Source organism: Lissotriton helveticus, chromosome 10 (genome assembly GCF_964261635.1).
Source record: "Lissotriton helveticus chromosome 10, aLisHel1.1, whole genome shotgun sequence".
Taxonomy (NCBI): domain Eukaryota; kingdom Metazoa; phylum Chordata; class Amphibia; order Caudata; family Salamandridae; genus Lissotriton; species Lissotriton helveticus.
In genome coordinates, this window is record NC_136071.1 from 748377172 (window position 1) to 748390660 (window position 13489).

Below are 13489 nucleotides of genomic sequence, written 5' to 3' on the forward strand. Positions count from 1 at the left end.
CAAAGAGGGCCATCTACGTGTATGCAGTCCCCCTCAGGGACACAAGCGCTATTGTACTGCTGCATGGCCGATTGCGCGCACACAATCCAACTGCTGCAGAGAGAGGCTCGCAGGCATGATCCCATTGCTGCAGACTGAAAACTCAACCACGGAACCATGCAAGAAAATGAAATCACTGCCACAGCGTGCGCAATGATGCTCATTTATGCATGTCCACTGCTGCACACTGAAGAGTCAGTACCATGCGAGTCTGGTGCTGCAGGATGGCTGCGCATACAGGGTTAGAGGGTGCACAAGGATGCCGAAATGACCAGGGCTGCACACTGGGAGGGGGTCATGCATATGATGCAGTGCTGCAATGTGGGTTTGCCTACGAGTGCACCTTTGCTCGTTGCAGCCCTTGAACACATGACTCCTTTACTACACAGAGGGGCAGAAAATTGCACGTCGAGGCATATGCACAATACCTCCCTGCTCCACATCAGGGGAGATTAGCATATGATCAAATTGTTGCAAATCGAGGAGCGCGTAAAGCATTCATTATTACCCAGACTGAAATGGATAAACACTGAAATTAATAATGCACATAAGGCGACTGGTGAATGCACGCTGACATTGCCCACACATGCATGTTTCTGCCCTGCCTCACCTTGCACTCGGCTCCTTTGTCCCTCTTGCTGTCGGCGCTCTGTCCTTGGACACAATGATTGGCTCTGCAATGGCCGCCGCAGGTGAGGTTCGCGAACGAAACAAGGTGTTTCGGAATAACAGGGTTACTGGTCCTGACCCCGCTGTTTAGGCTCCTACGCCCCTGGGTCCCGGCATCGCCGCCCTAGCATTCCGCCCTCCCCCAGGCAGCAGCTACACTTCTCTGCGGCTGTACGCCGCGCAGATACTCTTGCCCCTGGGTCCCGGCATCGCCTCCCTAGCATTCCGCCCTCCCCCAGGCAGCAGCTACACTTCTCTGCGGCTGTACGCCGCGCAGATACTCTTGCCCCTGGGTCCCGGCATTGCCGCCCTAGCATTCCGCCCTCCCCCAGGCAGCAGCTACACTTCTCTGCGGCTGTACGCCGCGCAGATACTCTTTTATATGCAGGAAGAGAGAGAGTTCCCGTGACGGGTTAGCAAGAACAACAGCTGCTGTAGGAGAGGGGCATGCAAGCAGCACAGAGCGCGATGGTGGAGGGACGACCGCAATGAGGGAGGAAGAGGGGAAGCAAATGATGGTAATAGGACGAAAAATCATCGATCGAGAGGAAGGGAGCCAGACTGAGATAGTGAGGCAGAGGTTTCACACAGGAGTAGGAAACAAGCAGTGGGAACAACAGACGCCCCAAGCTCGCGCTCACAAAAACAAAATGGCGGCCACAAGCTTCCGAAATTTTCGGATTCGGGGGCGTGTTTAGGCGTTCTGAGTGACGGGTGACTTCACAGGGCGAAAGAACACCAAAAACACGTCCCCGAATTTGAAAGAGACGGGGCTTGTTTGGAGTGACTCCCTTCTCCTCCAATGGCTGGCCTCCGTTTAGGAAGCCAGCCAATGGAGGAGAGGTGGAGGAGAGAGGCGGGTTCAAGCACCCATCTCAAAAACATTAAATCTCTTCTCGGAAGCTGGCAAGCCAGCCTTCCGGTCCGAGACCTAAAAACAAAGGCAAGCCAGCACAGACAACGTACAAAACAACGCGTGCAACAGCATGTGTCTGAAAAGTAAACGAGAAAGGTGTCAGGGCGTTTTTGGGGTGCCCCTGCAGCCACACTGATGATGCCCTGCTGTGAATAGCAGCCCTGCAGGGACCGGCAGTGGTCCTGGAGCAGGAAGGTATGAGTCGACCGTTCTAGGAAAATAGAAAAGAAAAAGAACAAAGAAAAAAGAAAGCTCTCCCGGTGGTTTAAGTCCAAACAACACATCAAAGGATGTTTATATGTTTCTATTGTTAACGAATGATAAATACACATGCAGCGTTTTATCTAGATCTCACTTGAATGCAAACCTTTATCTTTCCTGGAGCTAATACATTTCATAAGCGATTAAGCCTTTTCCGGTTTCAATATAAAATGTGCATTAATATTAGTTGCTCTGCATCTCAAATCGCACACGCATATTAAAATGGAGCTATTGAAATTGAAACAGTCATTATGCCATCTTTATTAAAATGGATACTGTATCAATGTTTATTCTGGGTTTATATTTCTCACTTGTAACTAACTGCATGAAGCAAGTCGTGCGATGCCTTTTTTTTGTTACTTCTCAAGGCTCTTCCTGATACACTGCACTGCATACATGCACAATGGGTTTCTATTGTGTATGTAACTCTTTTGTTCTAACACCTCTGGATGACATTAGATTAGAAGGGGAGAATCAATATTCATGTAGTGGGTTAGCCCTAAACTGGTAGGCTTATGTGCCATTTAGAAAATATGAAAGAAGATTTGTTTGACTTTGCAGTTTACACGATTTTCTATGCAAGAAACTGGTAATAAACATTTCAACTTGGGATTGAACCATGCTTCTTGAGCCTCTAGGGACGCAACCCGATTTTCTACTGATTTGCTGCATATTTGAGATGTAGGGCATTTAATGGTTTCTGCTCATTATTTCTTGTAACTGATGGCCTTTGTTGTAATTGACGTTTATGTACTTTATGGTTTACATGAGATTGCTACTGTAGTTTTCTAATTTCTGTATTGTACTTAATTTTAATAACGTTCATGGTTTTTCTAGAATTCTGATCTAGAACGTCCTTTTTGAGCCATTCCCTTTCTTATTGCACGATTTAAATTGCTATTTGAAATGCTGTTGGGACGCATTACCTCATAGACTGTCCATGACCCTGAAACCCATGCCTTCTACTTACATGCAGATTAGCTAGGGATAGGGCACCCACATAAGCCAGAATTGACAAAGCCTATAGAAATGGGTTTTCAAGTGTTTTCTCTTTCAAGTTATAAAGAACAGAGTGTAATGGAGCAGGCGCAGAGGAAGTTCTCGGTCTCGCCGGTGTCTCCGTTCCGGATCCAGCAAGGGATTCTTTGGGCCAGACAGGTGCCGATGGCAAACCCGCCAGTGTTGTCCCAGAGGGGCCGGACAACCGAAAGAGGAGGGGCATGGCCTCATAACACTCCTTCAGTTGGGCAGGGGTAGCTTCGGCTCTGGGAAAACTGGGGAAGCATGGGACTTGGCGTGCCGACGATCCCTTGTCTCATCGAATGACTTCGACGGACACAGAAAAGCATCAACGTCTTGTGCTTGCGAGACTTACCCAACTTCCCTTATGGCTTAGGGTGGGATGAAGAACATCGGGAGTGGCTCCGCAAAAGATCCCTGGACCTCCAGCGTTAGTGTCAACCGACGTGGTGTGGCAAGGAACTTGAGGGTCGCTACCTCAGCACCTTTGGGTGCAAAGCGCGGCAGTCCTCACATGCCTTGGAGTTGTGTCCCAGCTCCATGGACCACACCAAATGGGGGTCTGCCACCGACATTTGTCAATGATAGGCTCCACATGGTTTGAAACCAGTCTGTTTCTTGGGAGTCATCCTCACACCAGCAGATTAAATCACAAAAAGTAGAAAACGACCAGTCAAAAAGTGCCTGTGGGCTAGCTCAATCCAGATCAGAGCTATCTGGCACGGAAGGGAAATAACCTAAGTCAGCGCACAAAGGTGATGCCTATATAGGTACCGCGCACATCACTTCCAGCACAGACTATGCCAACAACGCAGAGCCAAACAACACCACCTACTGGAGTGCATGGGTACTTCTTGAAAATCTTCCACATCCAGTCAGACGCCTGGGAATATTCAAAGGTAAGGGCTCTGTAGCTAGAAGTCTCTATCAGATTGACGCTGTACTCGTCAGGGATTGTTGGCAAGGTCTCGCCAACTACACCCCACAGGATATAGAAAGGGCATAACTAGCCGAAGAAAATATTTGTTGTTTGTTGGTTGGAGATCTTTCTTGAGAGAGCAAGAGGGTCTTACGCCCTTTCCATCGATTTCAGTGATGTAGCGTTTGGCTTCACACTCTCAGATTGATTCAGGATTCATCAGGGTGCAGTATCATAGGACTTGGTGTCGCACAACGACCCAAGACACCAGATACATACTTTATTGGGGTCAATCACAAACATCTGTTTCTAGTGGTCCCTACAAGGCTTAAACTCTGTAATTGTTGGTGCGGATATTGCCCCATTGTACATTGGAAAACCCATTCTGAGAAGAAAATAAAGCTTGTCAGAGACCAGGAAAACTGTTCCTGAGAGCTCAGTTCCATGCCCAAAGGCTTTTATTGGGGTCAATCACAAACATCTGTTTCTAGTGGTCCCTACAAGGCTTAAACTCTGTAATTGTTGGTGCGGATATTGCCCCATTGTACATTGGAAAACCCATTCTGAGAAGAAAATAAAGCTTGTCAGAGACCAGGAAAACGGTTCCTGAGAGCTCAGTTCCATACCCAAAGGCACAGAAAGAAAGAAAACTGATGTCAGCACAGGTTTGGGGCTAGATAGAAATGGGGTTTCTGGTTGGCGAGGGTATGCACCCAAGCAAGGCAGAACCCAACGCTCTAGTCATGGCAAGTCAGTTAACCAACAAAAATAACCTCTGGCAGCTTGGTGCAGAGCAGGTAGGCTTATCATTAGAGGCAATCTGAAAAGCGTTTGTGCAACACACTCACACAGCAACACAAGGAATACACCACAAAAGAAACTTCACACAGGATTATATAAAATATGTAGTATATTGTACACAAAAGCATATCAAAACGACGTGAATTATAAATACTGTGCAAGTAATGCAATTACTCAGCTAGAACTCCTTATCCTGGACAATACAAGGCAAAAACTACATATCATAACAGTAGTGCAGGTAATGCAGCAGACAAGCAATAAGTCGCAGTAGGCAAGCACAGACACAGGAACCTCTGCCCTTCTAGCAGCAATGAGACGGTAATCTCTATGGGCCTAACTAAAACAAGTGCCTTTGCAAGTTTCACAGTTGTCAAGTATTAGAGTAAAAGCACTCTAAAATATATCACTCATTGTCCGGATTAAGACAAAAACGACATGAAGAATCATAACTGAATTCTCAACAATCCACATGTGGTGCACCCCACAAAGCTAGAGCATAAAATACCTTAGCCCTCTTTATAAACCAACAGTAATGAAAAGGGGCAAGGGGCAATGTCACAAGGTTGAAGTTTGACCACTCGGTGGCTTCAAAGGGTGGGGTGGGGGGAGGTAATGTAGTCAAATAACTTCTCCAACAGATGCTCGCGATGTCAGCAGAGAGAACGGCACTGTTCCAGTGCCCCAGCACCTCTGCATATGGATGCAGCCGCTGGGAGGAGAGCCAAGCTGCAGTTCAGCTCAAAGAGGTGGGCTGGGGCAGGCACGCCAGACATAGCCTACAGCATTGTTGTTCCCAGCGCTCTCGCTGATACACAGGCACTCAATGGGGGATGGGGTGGAGGATCCTCAACCGCTCGCACACAGCTGAGCGCAACTCCTACAAATGCCTTGGTCACCAGATCCCCAAGCACCTGCAAGCACAGGCGTACCGATCCCGGGGTACTCCCCATGGGGGAGGGGGCACCAACCTCCAGACTTGTGTGCAGGAAGGAGTGCTCACCCAGGGAGGAAGGGCTGAGATTGAGCACTGTGCTCCCTCCTCTCTTCAGGCACTCAGCAACAGAGGGGCACTGCTCCTCTGGTGACTGTCAACCAGAAAGGAAGGCACTCTTGTAAAATGGTGCGAGGAGCTGATATAAAGCCATGTGCTCTCTCTTCTAACATACCAGCGGGTAACAGGCATGCTCCTGCACCTCCTTGCACTTGTCCTGGTCGCAGGGTGCAGTCAGCTGGAGGAATGAGATCTTTGGTTCTCCTGAGACCTCAATGATAGGCATCAGCCACAAAGCCCTTGGAGAACACTTAGGGGCACCCAGGGAGCAGCAGGCAGGCCAGCACATAAAGTTACTTTGCAAAGTGGCAGTCCCTACAGCAGCACAACAAATCAGGTAGTCCTACTGGCTGTTCCCCCTGACAGCACACCACTCCTGCCTAGTGTTCAAAAACATGGGGTCAGAGCCTCAGTACTTATACTGAAAAAATTATTTGACGTAAGAGTGACTAAAGGAACCCTTAGAAGTGTACAACAATCCTTTTCTACCCAGCCCTGACTCCAGATGATCAGGGGGGGGAGGGGGAGTAAATCAACGCCTTGTGTGAGGGCAGGATACAACCTATATAAGTGTGAACTTTCTCTCCCGGACCGGGAAGCCTATCAGTATGCAGATGTACCCCCGGTCACACCCAGCCCTTCTTGTGTTGTAGCTGTCGGGAAAGTATGCACCAAGTGTAGCTGTCACCTAGCTGAGACGTGTATGGGAGTCAGGCTGCAAAGCATAAAGTCATAAGCACAGAGAAAAGCGCACTTTATAAAAGTGTAATTGATAAAATAGTAATGTAAAATCTAACTACACCAACATACCAAACATGGCAATGCCACTTCTTTCTGATCAGGAATCACCACTTAAAAGTATCTAAGTGGAATCCCAATTCTAGCACAAGAGTAGGCCTCACAGCAGTGACTAACGAAATAGGCTACCTTTTACTTACACGGCACCCTGCCCAAAGGGCTTCCTAGGGCATACCTTAGGGGTGATCTATGTGTAGTAAAAGGAGAGTTAAAGGCATGGCAAGCAGTTTTAAATGCCAAGTTAAAGTGGCAGTAAACTGCACACACAGGCCCGCGGTGGCAGGCCTGTGACAGGTTTGAAAGGCTACTTCAGTGCTGCAGGCCCACTAGTAGCATTTAATTTAAAGGCTCTGGGTGTATGGGATACCCCTTTACAAGGGACTTATAAGTGAATCAAACATACTAAACAGGTTCAAATCAATCATACCATGTTTAGGAGGAGAAAGCACATGCACTTTAGCACTGATTAGCAGTGGTAAAGTGCCCAGAGTCCTAAAGCCAACAAAAAGAAGGCCAGAAAAATAGGCAGAGGAAGGCAAAAAGTTTGGAGATAACCTTGCACATAGGGCCAGGTCCAACAGCGCTTCTACACAGCTCCGAAGTCACTTTTGGAGCGGGATGAAGCGAACACAGAGCTTCACATCTCCAATAGCTCATGTGTGGGAGCAAAAGAGAAAAAAAACTCCAAAACCAGTCTGGCACTTGGGGATATTTACAGTGAGGAGTCTGCGGTTAGAAGTATCAATCATAATTAGCGGCAATGAAAGTACTCCACAGGTGGACTGGTTGAACTTGAGACACCAATCACATCTTGAACACATGTTTTTTCACTATTGGCATATATCAGTGAGAAGGAAATCACAAGTAGGTGAACTAACCCAACTTATCCATCAAGGAAATGCCTGGCAGATAGTAAAGAAGAAATACATGATCAGAGTAGAAACAATAACCACTTGTGCATGCCCAAAGAAGACCTAATGCATTGGACATAAACAGACCCTGATCATTTCCCAATTTCAAAATGGCAGCTCCAGGGAGAATTTCTTTTTTTAAAGGATTCTTAATGCATGTAGTACATAAGGCATTGAATGTACGATGATGGAGTGAATAATTTTTACATTTAAGGAAGTCGGTCATCCACTGTAATGCACGCACTCCATAAGAGGCATAATTATACACCAAACAGCCAGTAGAGTGAACTGAGAGAAATACTTCTCTTTGAAGAAGCCAAACTCATGATATATATATTTTACAGAATTACTAATTAAAGGTCTGCAGACCGCTAAAGCTATAAGTACTAGACCTGAAAAGCAATATGAACACAATTAAAATATTAAAATAAGTCTGGTCCATAAGTTATAGGTTAGGAAAACGTTATTAATTTTGGATATACAAAACCAACTTGACCTACACAAACCTTAGCAATTCTAAAGTTATAACTTAGAGTTATAACTTGTGCCCAGTCCAAAACATCCTATAACTCATAATCTCCATACACAGTGTTGTGAACTCTAGTCACACTAGCTCAACTAGAACTTGTGCCTTCTCCATGCACAAATTATATGCTTTCATATTACATCACTTATACAACCTTAAATCATAGCATTCATAACAACACTCATGACACCATATAGTTGCATTTTTTTAATCAAAGCACCGCAGGTTAAAGTTCATGAAGTGGGACTAGGAAGTTCGCAACACTGTGTACAGAGGTGTTATAAGATGTTTTGGACGGGCACAACTTATAACTATAAAACAATAACTTTAGAATTACTATGGTTCGTGTAGTTTAAGTTGGTGTGTATACAAAAAAAAAAGTAATAACATTTTCTGAAATATAACTTAGCCTTAGGCGTTTTAGTCGAACTCCTAATAAATGATATATATTTTCTTTTTTTATAAAAAGTGTTTCAAATGGTAGAGTGGAGTGTTGTCACATGGTGTGTCGGCTGTAGGGTGGAAAGGCAAAGAGTAGAGTGGAGGAGAGTATCATGGAATGCCAGGTCATACAGTATAGTGGCATATTGTAGAGAATAGGGGTGTTTCGAAGAGTGTCATACAGAGCAGTAGACTGGCGTGGAGTGGAGTGGACGGTTGTGGAGTAGAGTACAGCGTCAAAGAGTCGTACAGTGGGGCAAAGTGTTGTAGAGTGGAGTAGAATAAAGTGTCATACAATGGAGTGGTGTGTCAAGAAGTAGCATGCCACAGAGTGTCGGAAAGTGGTGTACAGTGCTGTAATTTGGAGTGGCGTACAGTGAAGTGGTGTAGAATGTGGCACAGTGGAGTGGCCTAGATTGTGGCAGAGTGGAGTTTTGGAGTAGAGTGTCAGAGTACAGTAGAGTGGGGTGTGGGGTGTGGGAGAGTGGCGTGCCAAAAGCGGGATTTGAATAGTGTGAAGTGGAGCACTGTGTTGGAGTAGAGTAGATCGCCGTAGAGTGGGGAGGCATAGAGTTACAGAGTCAAGTGGCAGAGAGGAGTGATGTGGGATAAAGTAGACTGGAGTGGCATAGAAAGCGTTGCGTAGAGTGAAGCACAGTGTCATACAGTGGCACAGAGTGGAGTAGAGTGCTGCAGAGTGGAGCGTAGGGGCATAAAATGGAGTAGGGTGTCCTGGAGTGGCATACAGTGTTATACAGTGAAGTTGCATAGAGTGGGGTTCAGTGGAGTAGAGTGGAGTCAAGTGGCATGTCGTAGAGTGGCATAGTACAGAGAGGCATGTCAGAGTAGAGTGGCGTAGCACAGAGGAGAGTAAAGTGTCATACTGGAGTAGGATGTCAGAGTGGAGTGGAGCTATGTCATACAGAGTGTCCGAAAGTGTCAGAGTGGTGTGTCGTGAAGTGGCATAGAATGTTGTAGGGTCAAGTGTTATAGAATGGAGCAGAATGTTATAGATCGGAGTAGACTGGGGTAGATTGGAGTGGCATATAGCGGAGTTTCATACAATGTTGTGTCACATCGTAGAGGTTTGTGGGGTATCGGTAAGTGTTGTGGCGTAGAATGGAGTGGCCTGTCAGGGAGCGGAGTGTCGTACAGTGGAGTGGCATGTCATGACTCATAGTGGAGTAGCAGTTTTTAGACGACAGCACCTTGAACAGAGTCAAGCTGCATGCTTTAGAGTAAATGGAATGTCACACAATGGAGTAAAGTGGCGTATCATTTATATTTTCCAACAACTTTTTAGACAGACATAGCGGCACAATGGCTGAGTTGTTGGTTTCTCGCAAGATATACCTTATTACTATGTTTTTTTAGATATAGGTAAACAAATGAGCCATTTAATAAAGTGTGAATAGTTAAGAAAAAGTATTTTATTGTTGTATACCCACAGAGCCATACAGTCACTCACACACTGATACAGAGTTACAGTCACTCAGATGACATATGTTAGAAATAGTATCACTCAGTAGTACAGAAAGAATAGTAATTTAACTTATGCAGTAGCTTAGTATGCATCTTTAAGTCTGAGATACGTTTACAAAGCACTTATACTCACAGAGGGAGGTCATTAGTGATGTAATTCAAGATGTCATTATATTGTAATATGTGAGGTCATAAGTAGTGCATTGCGGGGGCATAAGTTACAGTTAACTCGGGTAACTAGAACTGCTGAATTTCTATAGTTTTAAGTGTGTGTGTGAAAACTGAGCCTAACTAGAACGTCACTGTAAGCATGATTTTTTTTCTTTTTTGTGAATCTCTAAGGTTTTCTTAATTCTATTTCCTAATTAAACACTCCTGTAAACTTTGGTTTTTTCAGTGAGCATAATATATGATAAATAAAAATAAATACACACATTCTAACACAATCGGTGACTAAAGGCCAAGCGTTGAATTCAAGCACATCGATGTACTGATTGACATTTGTGTACGGCCGTGGTTCCCAAACTGTGCGCCGCGGCACCCTGGTGCACCGCTATGACTTGCCAGGGGCGCCGCGGCACGATGTGGGCAACATGCAGAGGGGAGCTGCAGGGGCTCTTAGACAGGGTGAAAAAACAGCAAGGCCTCATTAGCACGCAAATGGTCTTTTAAAGACCTGTGAAGCGTTCGGGTGCGGCTGTGTGTGCACCCGGGATGCTGTCTCATCCTGGGCTGCCACACACGAAGGGGAGGCAGGGGGGGGGGCAGAGGAGCAAGGGGCCTTATTGTTCCTCGCCAATGTCACATTGATTGTTCCTTTCTTGTGCAACAGCACACAAACCAGCATGCCAACCCCACCGCCAACGAGCTAAACAACGACATGCGGGTTTTAGTCCAAGTTATCCTTCCCGTTTCTTTTCCCAGGTCACCTTAAAGCCCCCTCATCTGATTTTTTTTAATGCGCATTTCACACCAGGTTTGAGGCTTTCATCCCACCCCAGTATTAACGTAACTCAGCTTTTCTAACCTCCAACACGTCCCTCTCTCCTTTGTGTGGCCAACGTTGAAGTCCCTTCTGGGTACCCCTGTCAGGTGCCTCTTTCCTTGGCATCGCAGTTACCCTTCCCACCCCATCTGACACTGCAGTTGCTCCTCTAATCCAAGGGTCCTTTCCCCCCTGTGCAGGTAGGTCTCCGTTCTCCACAACCTATATATTAGCTTAACTGGTGGCTCTCACCTGCCTGCTCCTATATCAGAAGCACAGACCACAGCGGGGTGCTCACTAACACTGTTAAGGCAGTGACATTGAAATGTCCTTGGAGTGGACGGACTGGACTGCAGGGGTGCAGGAGGCACCGTACACCCTCGCTGAACTGAATCACACCTATTTCAGGGATCAAATTCGAAAAGGACATCGTCTCCTGGGGTTTGACCCATCGCATCCCTTCCTGGTGAATAGCAGACATGACGTCAACCCCATTCAGACACGCAGAATCTGTAAAACACAGCCTCGCCACTAAATGCCTTCTGTCATAGCTCCCTCCTCTTCCCACCCAAATGGATCCCAGCCCCATGAAAAACTTGGCACAGTCCATATCCAGTTTCTAAGCTGACAGCTTCACAGATTGACACCCGGGGGGGAGGGGGAGGGGGTAGGGGGCTGAAGCCCTGTGAGTCCAATGGGTGTTGCGCGCCTGAGTCTGAGGGCACAAAGACAACAGGCATGGAATAATGGATAGAGGGCACAAACACGAAGGGAGTAGGCATGGAGGAAAGGGGCAGTCTCAGGGCACAAAGGGAGCAGGCATGGAGGAAAGGGGCAGTCTCAGGGCACAAAGGGAGCAGGCATGGAGGAAAGGGGCAGTCTCATGGCACGAAGGGAGCAGGCATAGAGGAAAGGGGCAGTCTCAGGGCACGAAGGTAGCAGGCATGGAGGAAAGGGGCAGTCTCAGGGCACAAAGGGAGCAGGCATGGAGGAAAGGGGCTGTCTCAGGGCACGAAGGGAGCAGGCATGGAGGAAAGGGGCAGTCTCAGGGCACGAAGGGAGCAGACATGGAGGAAAGGGGCAGATTTAGGGCACGAAGGGAGCAGGCATGGAGGAAAGGGGCAGTCTGAGCGCACGAAGGGAAAAGGCATGGAGGAAAGGCATGGAAAGACGAGGTAGTCTGAGAGCACGAAGGGGGATGTGATGGACAGAAGGGGGAGTCTGAAAGCACAGTGGGAGCAGGCATTGCCAGATGGGTCAATCAGGGGTACAAATGGAGCAGTCATGGACACAAGGAGCAGACTGAGTGCACGAAGAAAGGAGGCAGGCACAGAAGGGGCAGTCTGAGGGCACGGGGCTGGCATGGACAGAGGGGGCAGTCAGGGGTATGGGGGCAGGCACGGACAGAAGGGTAGTTTGAGGGCACAACTGAAGCAGGCAAAACAACAGGAAGTACTCCCGAGGTCGGGCTTACATCCCCACCCGCCCGTCCACCGGTAAAAAATGAGGGGGAGCCACGGCCAACTGCCAATTAGATCAAGGGAGCCATGGGTCAAAAAAGTTTGGGAACCACTGGTGTACGGGATAACGGAAACGTGCTTCAGAGTAATAAAGTAGTCCCATTCTGTTAAACCCGTTATGCTTCCAGTTTGCATTAGGAAGAACACAAGCTTACAAAAAAAAAAAAAAAAAAAAAAAAAATCACAGTAAAACAAATGTTTAATAAAAACCATGAACATAAATACTCAAACCAGATGAACGGCAAAACAATTAATTTGCTACATTGTAATATTTACAAAACATTAGCGTTTGGTATTTACTCTCAAATACATTTAGGATGTGCAAAAGAGACACGCACCTGTTCGACCGTGAATCCATGAATTTTTTCTCCTATTTTGTATTCAAGTGCCCGGTCACTCGAGGAACTATTTCTTCTCCATGATAATTTACTGAAACAACTGTTGGGTAAACATAAATGTTTAGATGACATGTGGGAAAGGAGTGATTAAATATTTTTCTGAAAAAAGTGAGTCTATTGCTGAACTTAACTGTACTATAAAAAGTTCTGGTTTGGGCATTGCTCATATACATATTTTACAATCTTGAGTCTATGACTCCTTAGGTCAGAATTCTGAAGACGATCCCATTTTTCAGAAAGGGATCGAAACCTCGACTTGTTTTGCAGACCTATAACAAATCAAATCTGATCCTTAGAAACGCATATTGATCACTTTATTCACACTTATATATCCAGCGGAGGAGAGCAACGAGCAGGTTTGTCACTGGCATCCATTTTATTAGTATTTGATAGCCGTTTCATTAAATGGTAATACAGTTTTAACTATTGTAATGTGTATGAGGGACTACTGTTCATTCAAGTTCATTAATAAAAGGTATGCACATACACCTTAATAAAAGACCCAGTTGCAGTAGTGAGTCAGACTGCTTATGTGGTGCAGTAGCTAGGGCACAGCTCACTCCAGGACTGAGCCTCCTACCCTCCCTCCCCCAATAGCCCAGCAGACTGGCTCCTTGCACATCCATGCGAATACTCAGTGACTGGTTGAAAAGGGTTGGTCGTATGTAGAGATATTAAGGCCGTTGATATGAAAAGTTGCCCCTGGAGTGGAACGTATTTTCTTTTTCGAGGACTGATACTTTGGCTAGCTT

At 46.4% G+C, this 13489-nt stretch overlaps 1 protein-coding gene across 2 annotated transcripts in view; it reads right to left on the minus strand.

Annotated features, from left to right (window-relative positions):
- Positions 1–13489, minus strand: part of PITRM1 (pitrilysin metallopeptidase 1) — a 434374-nt gene that overhangs the window by 390478 nt on the left and 30407 nt on the right. For both annotated transcript variants that reach the window (XM_078663309.1, XM_078663308.1), the window contains exon 2: positions 12678–12777. In XM_078663309.1, the coding sequence (XP_078519435.1) occupies positions 12678–12777 (100 nt within the window). The remainder of the gene's footprint in view (positions 1–12677; positions 12778–13489) is intronic.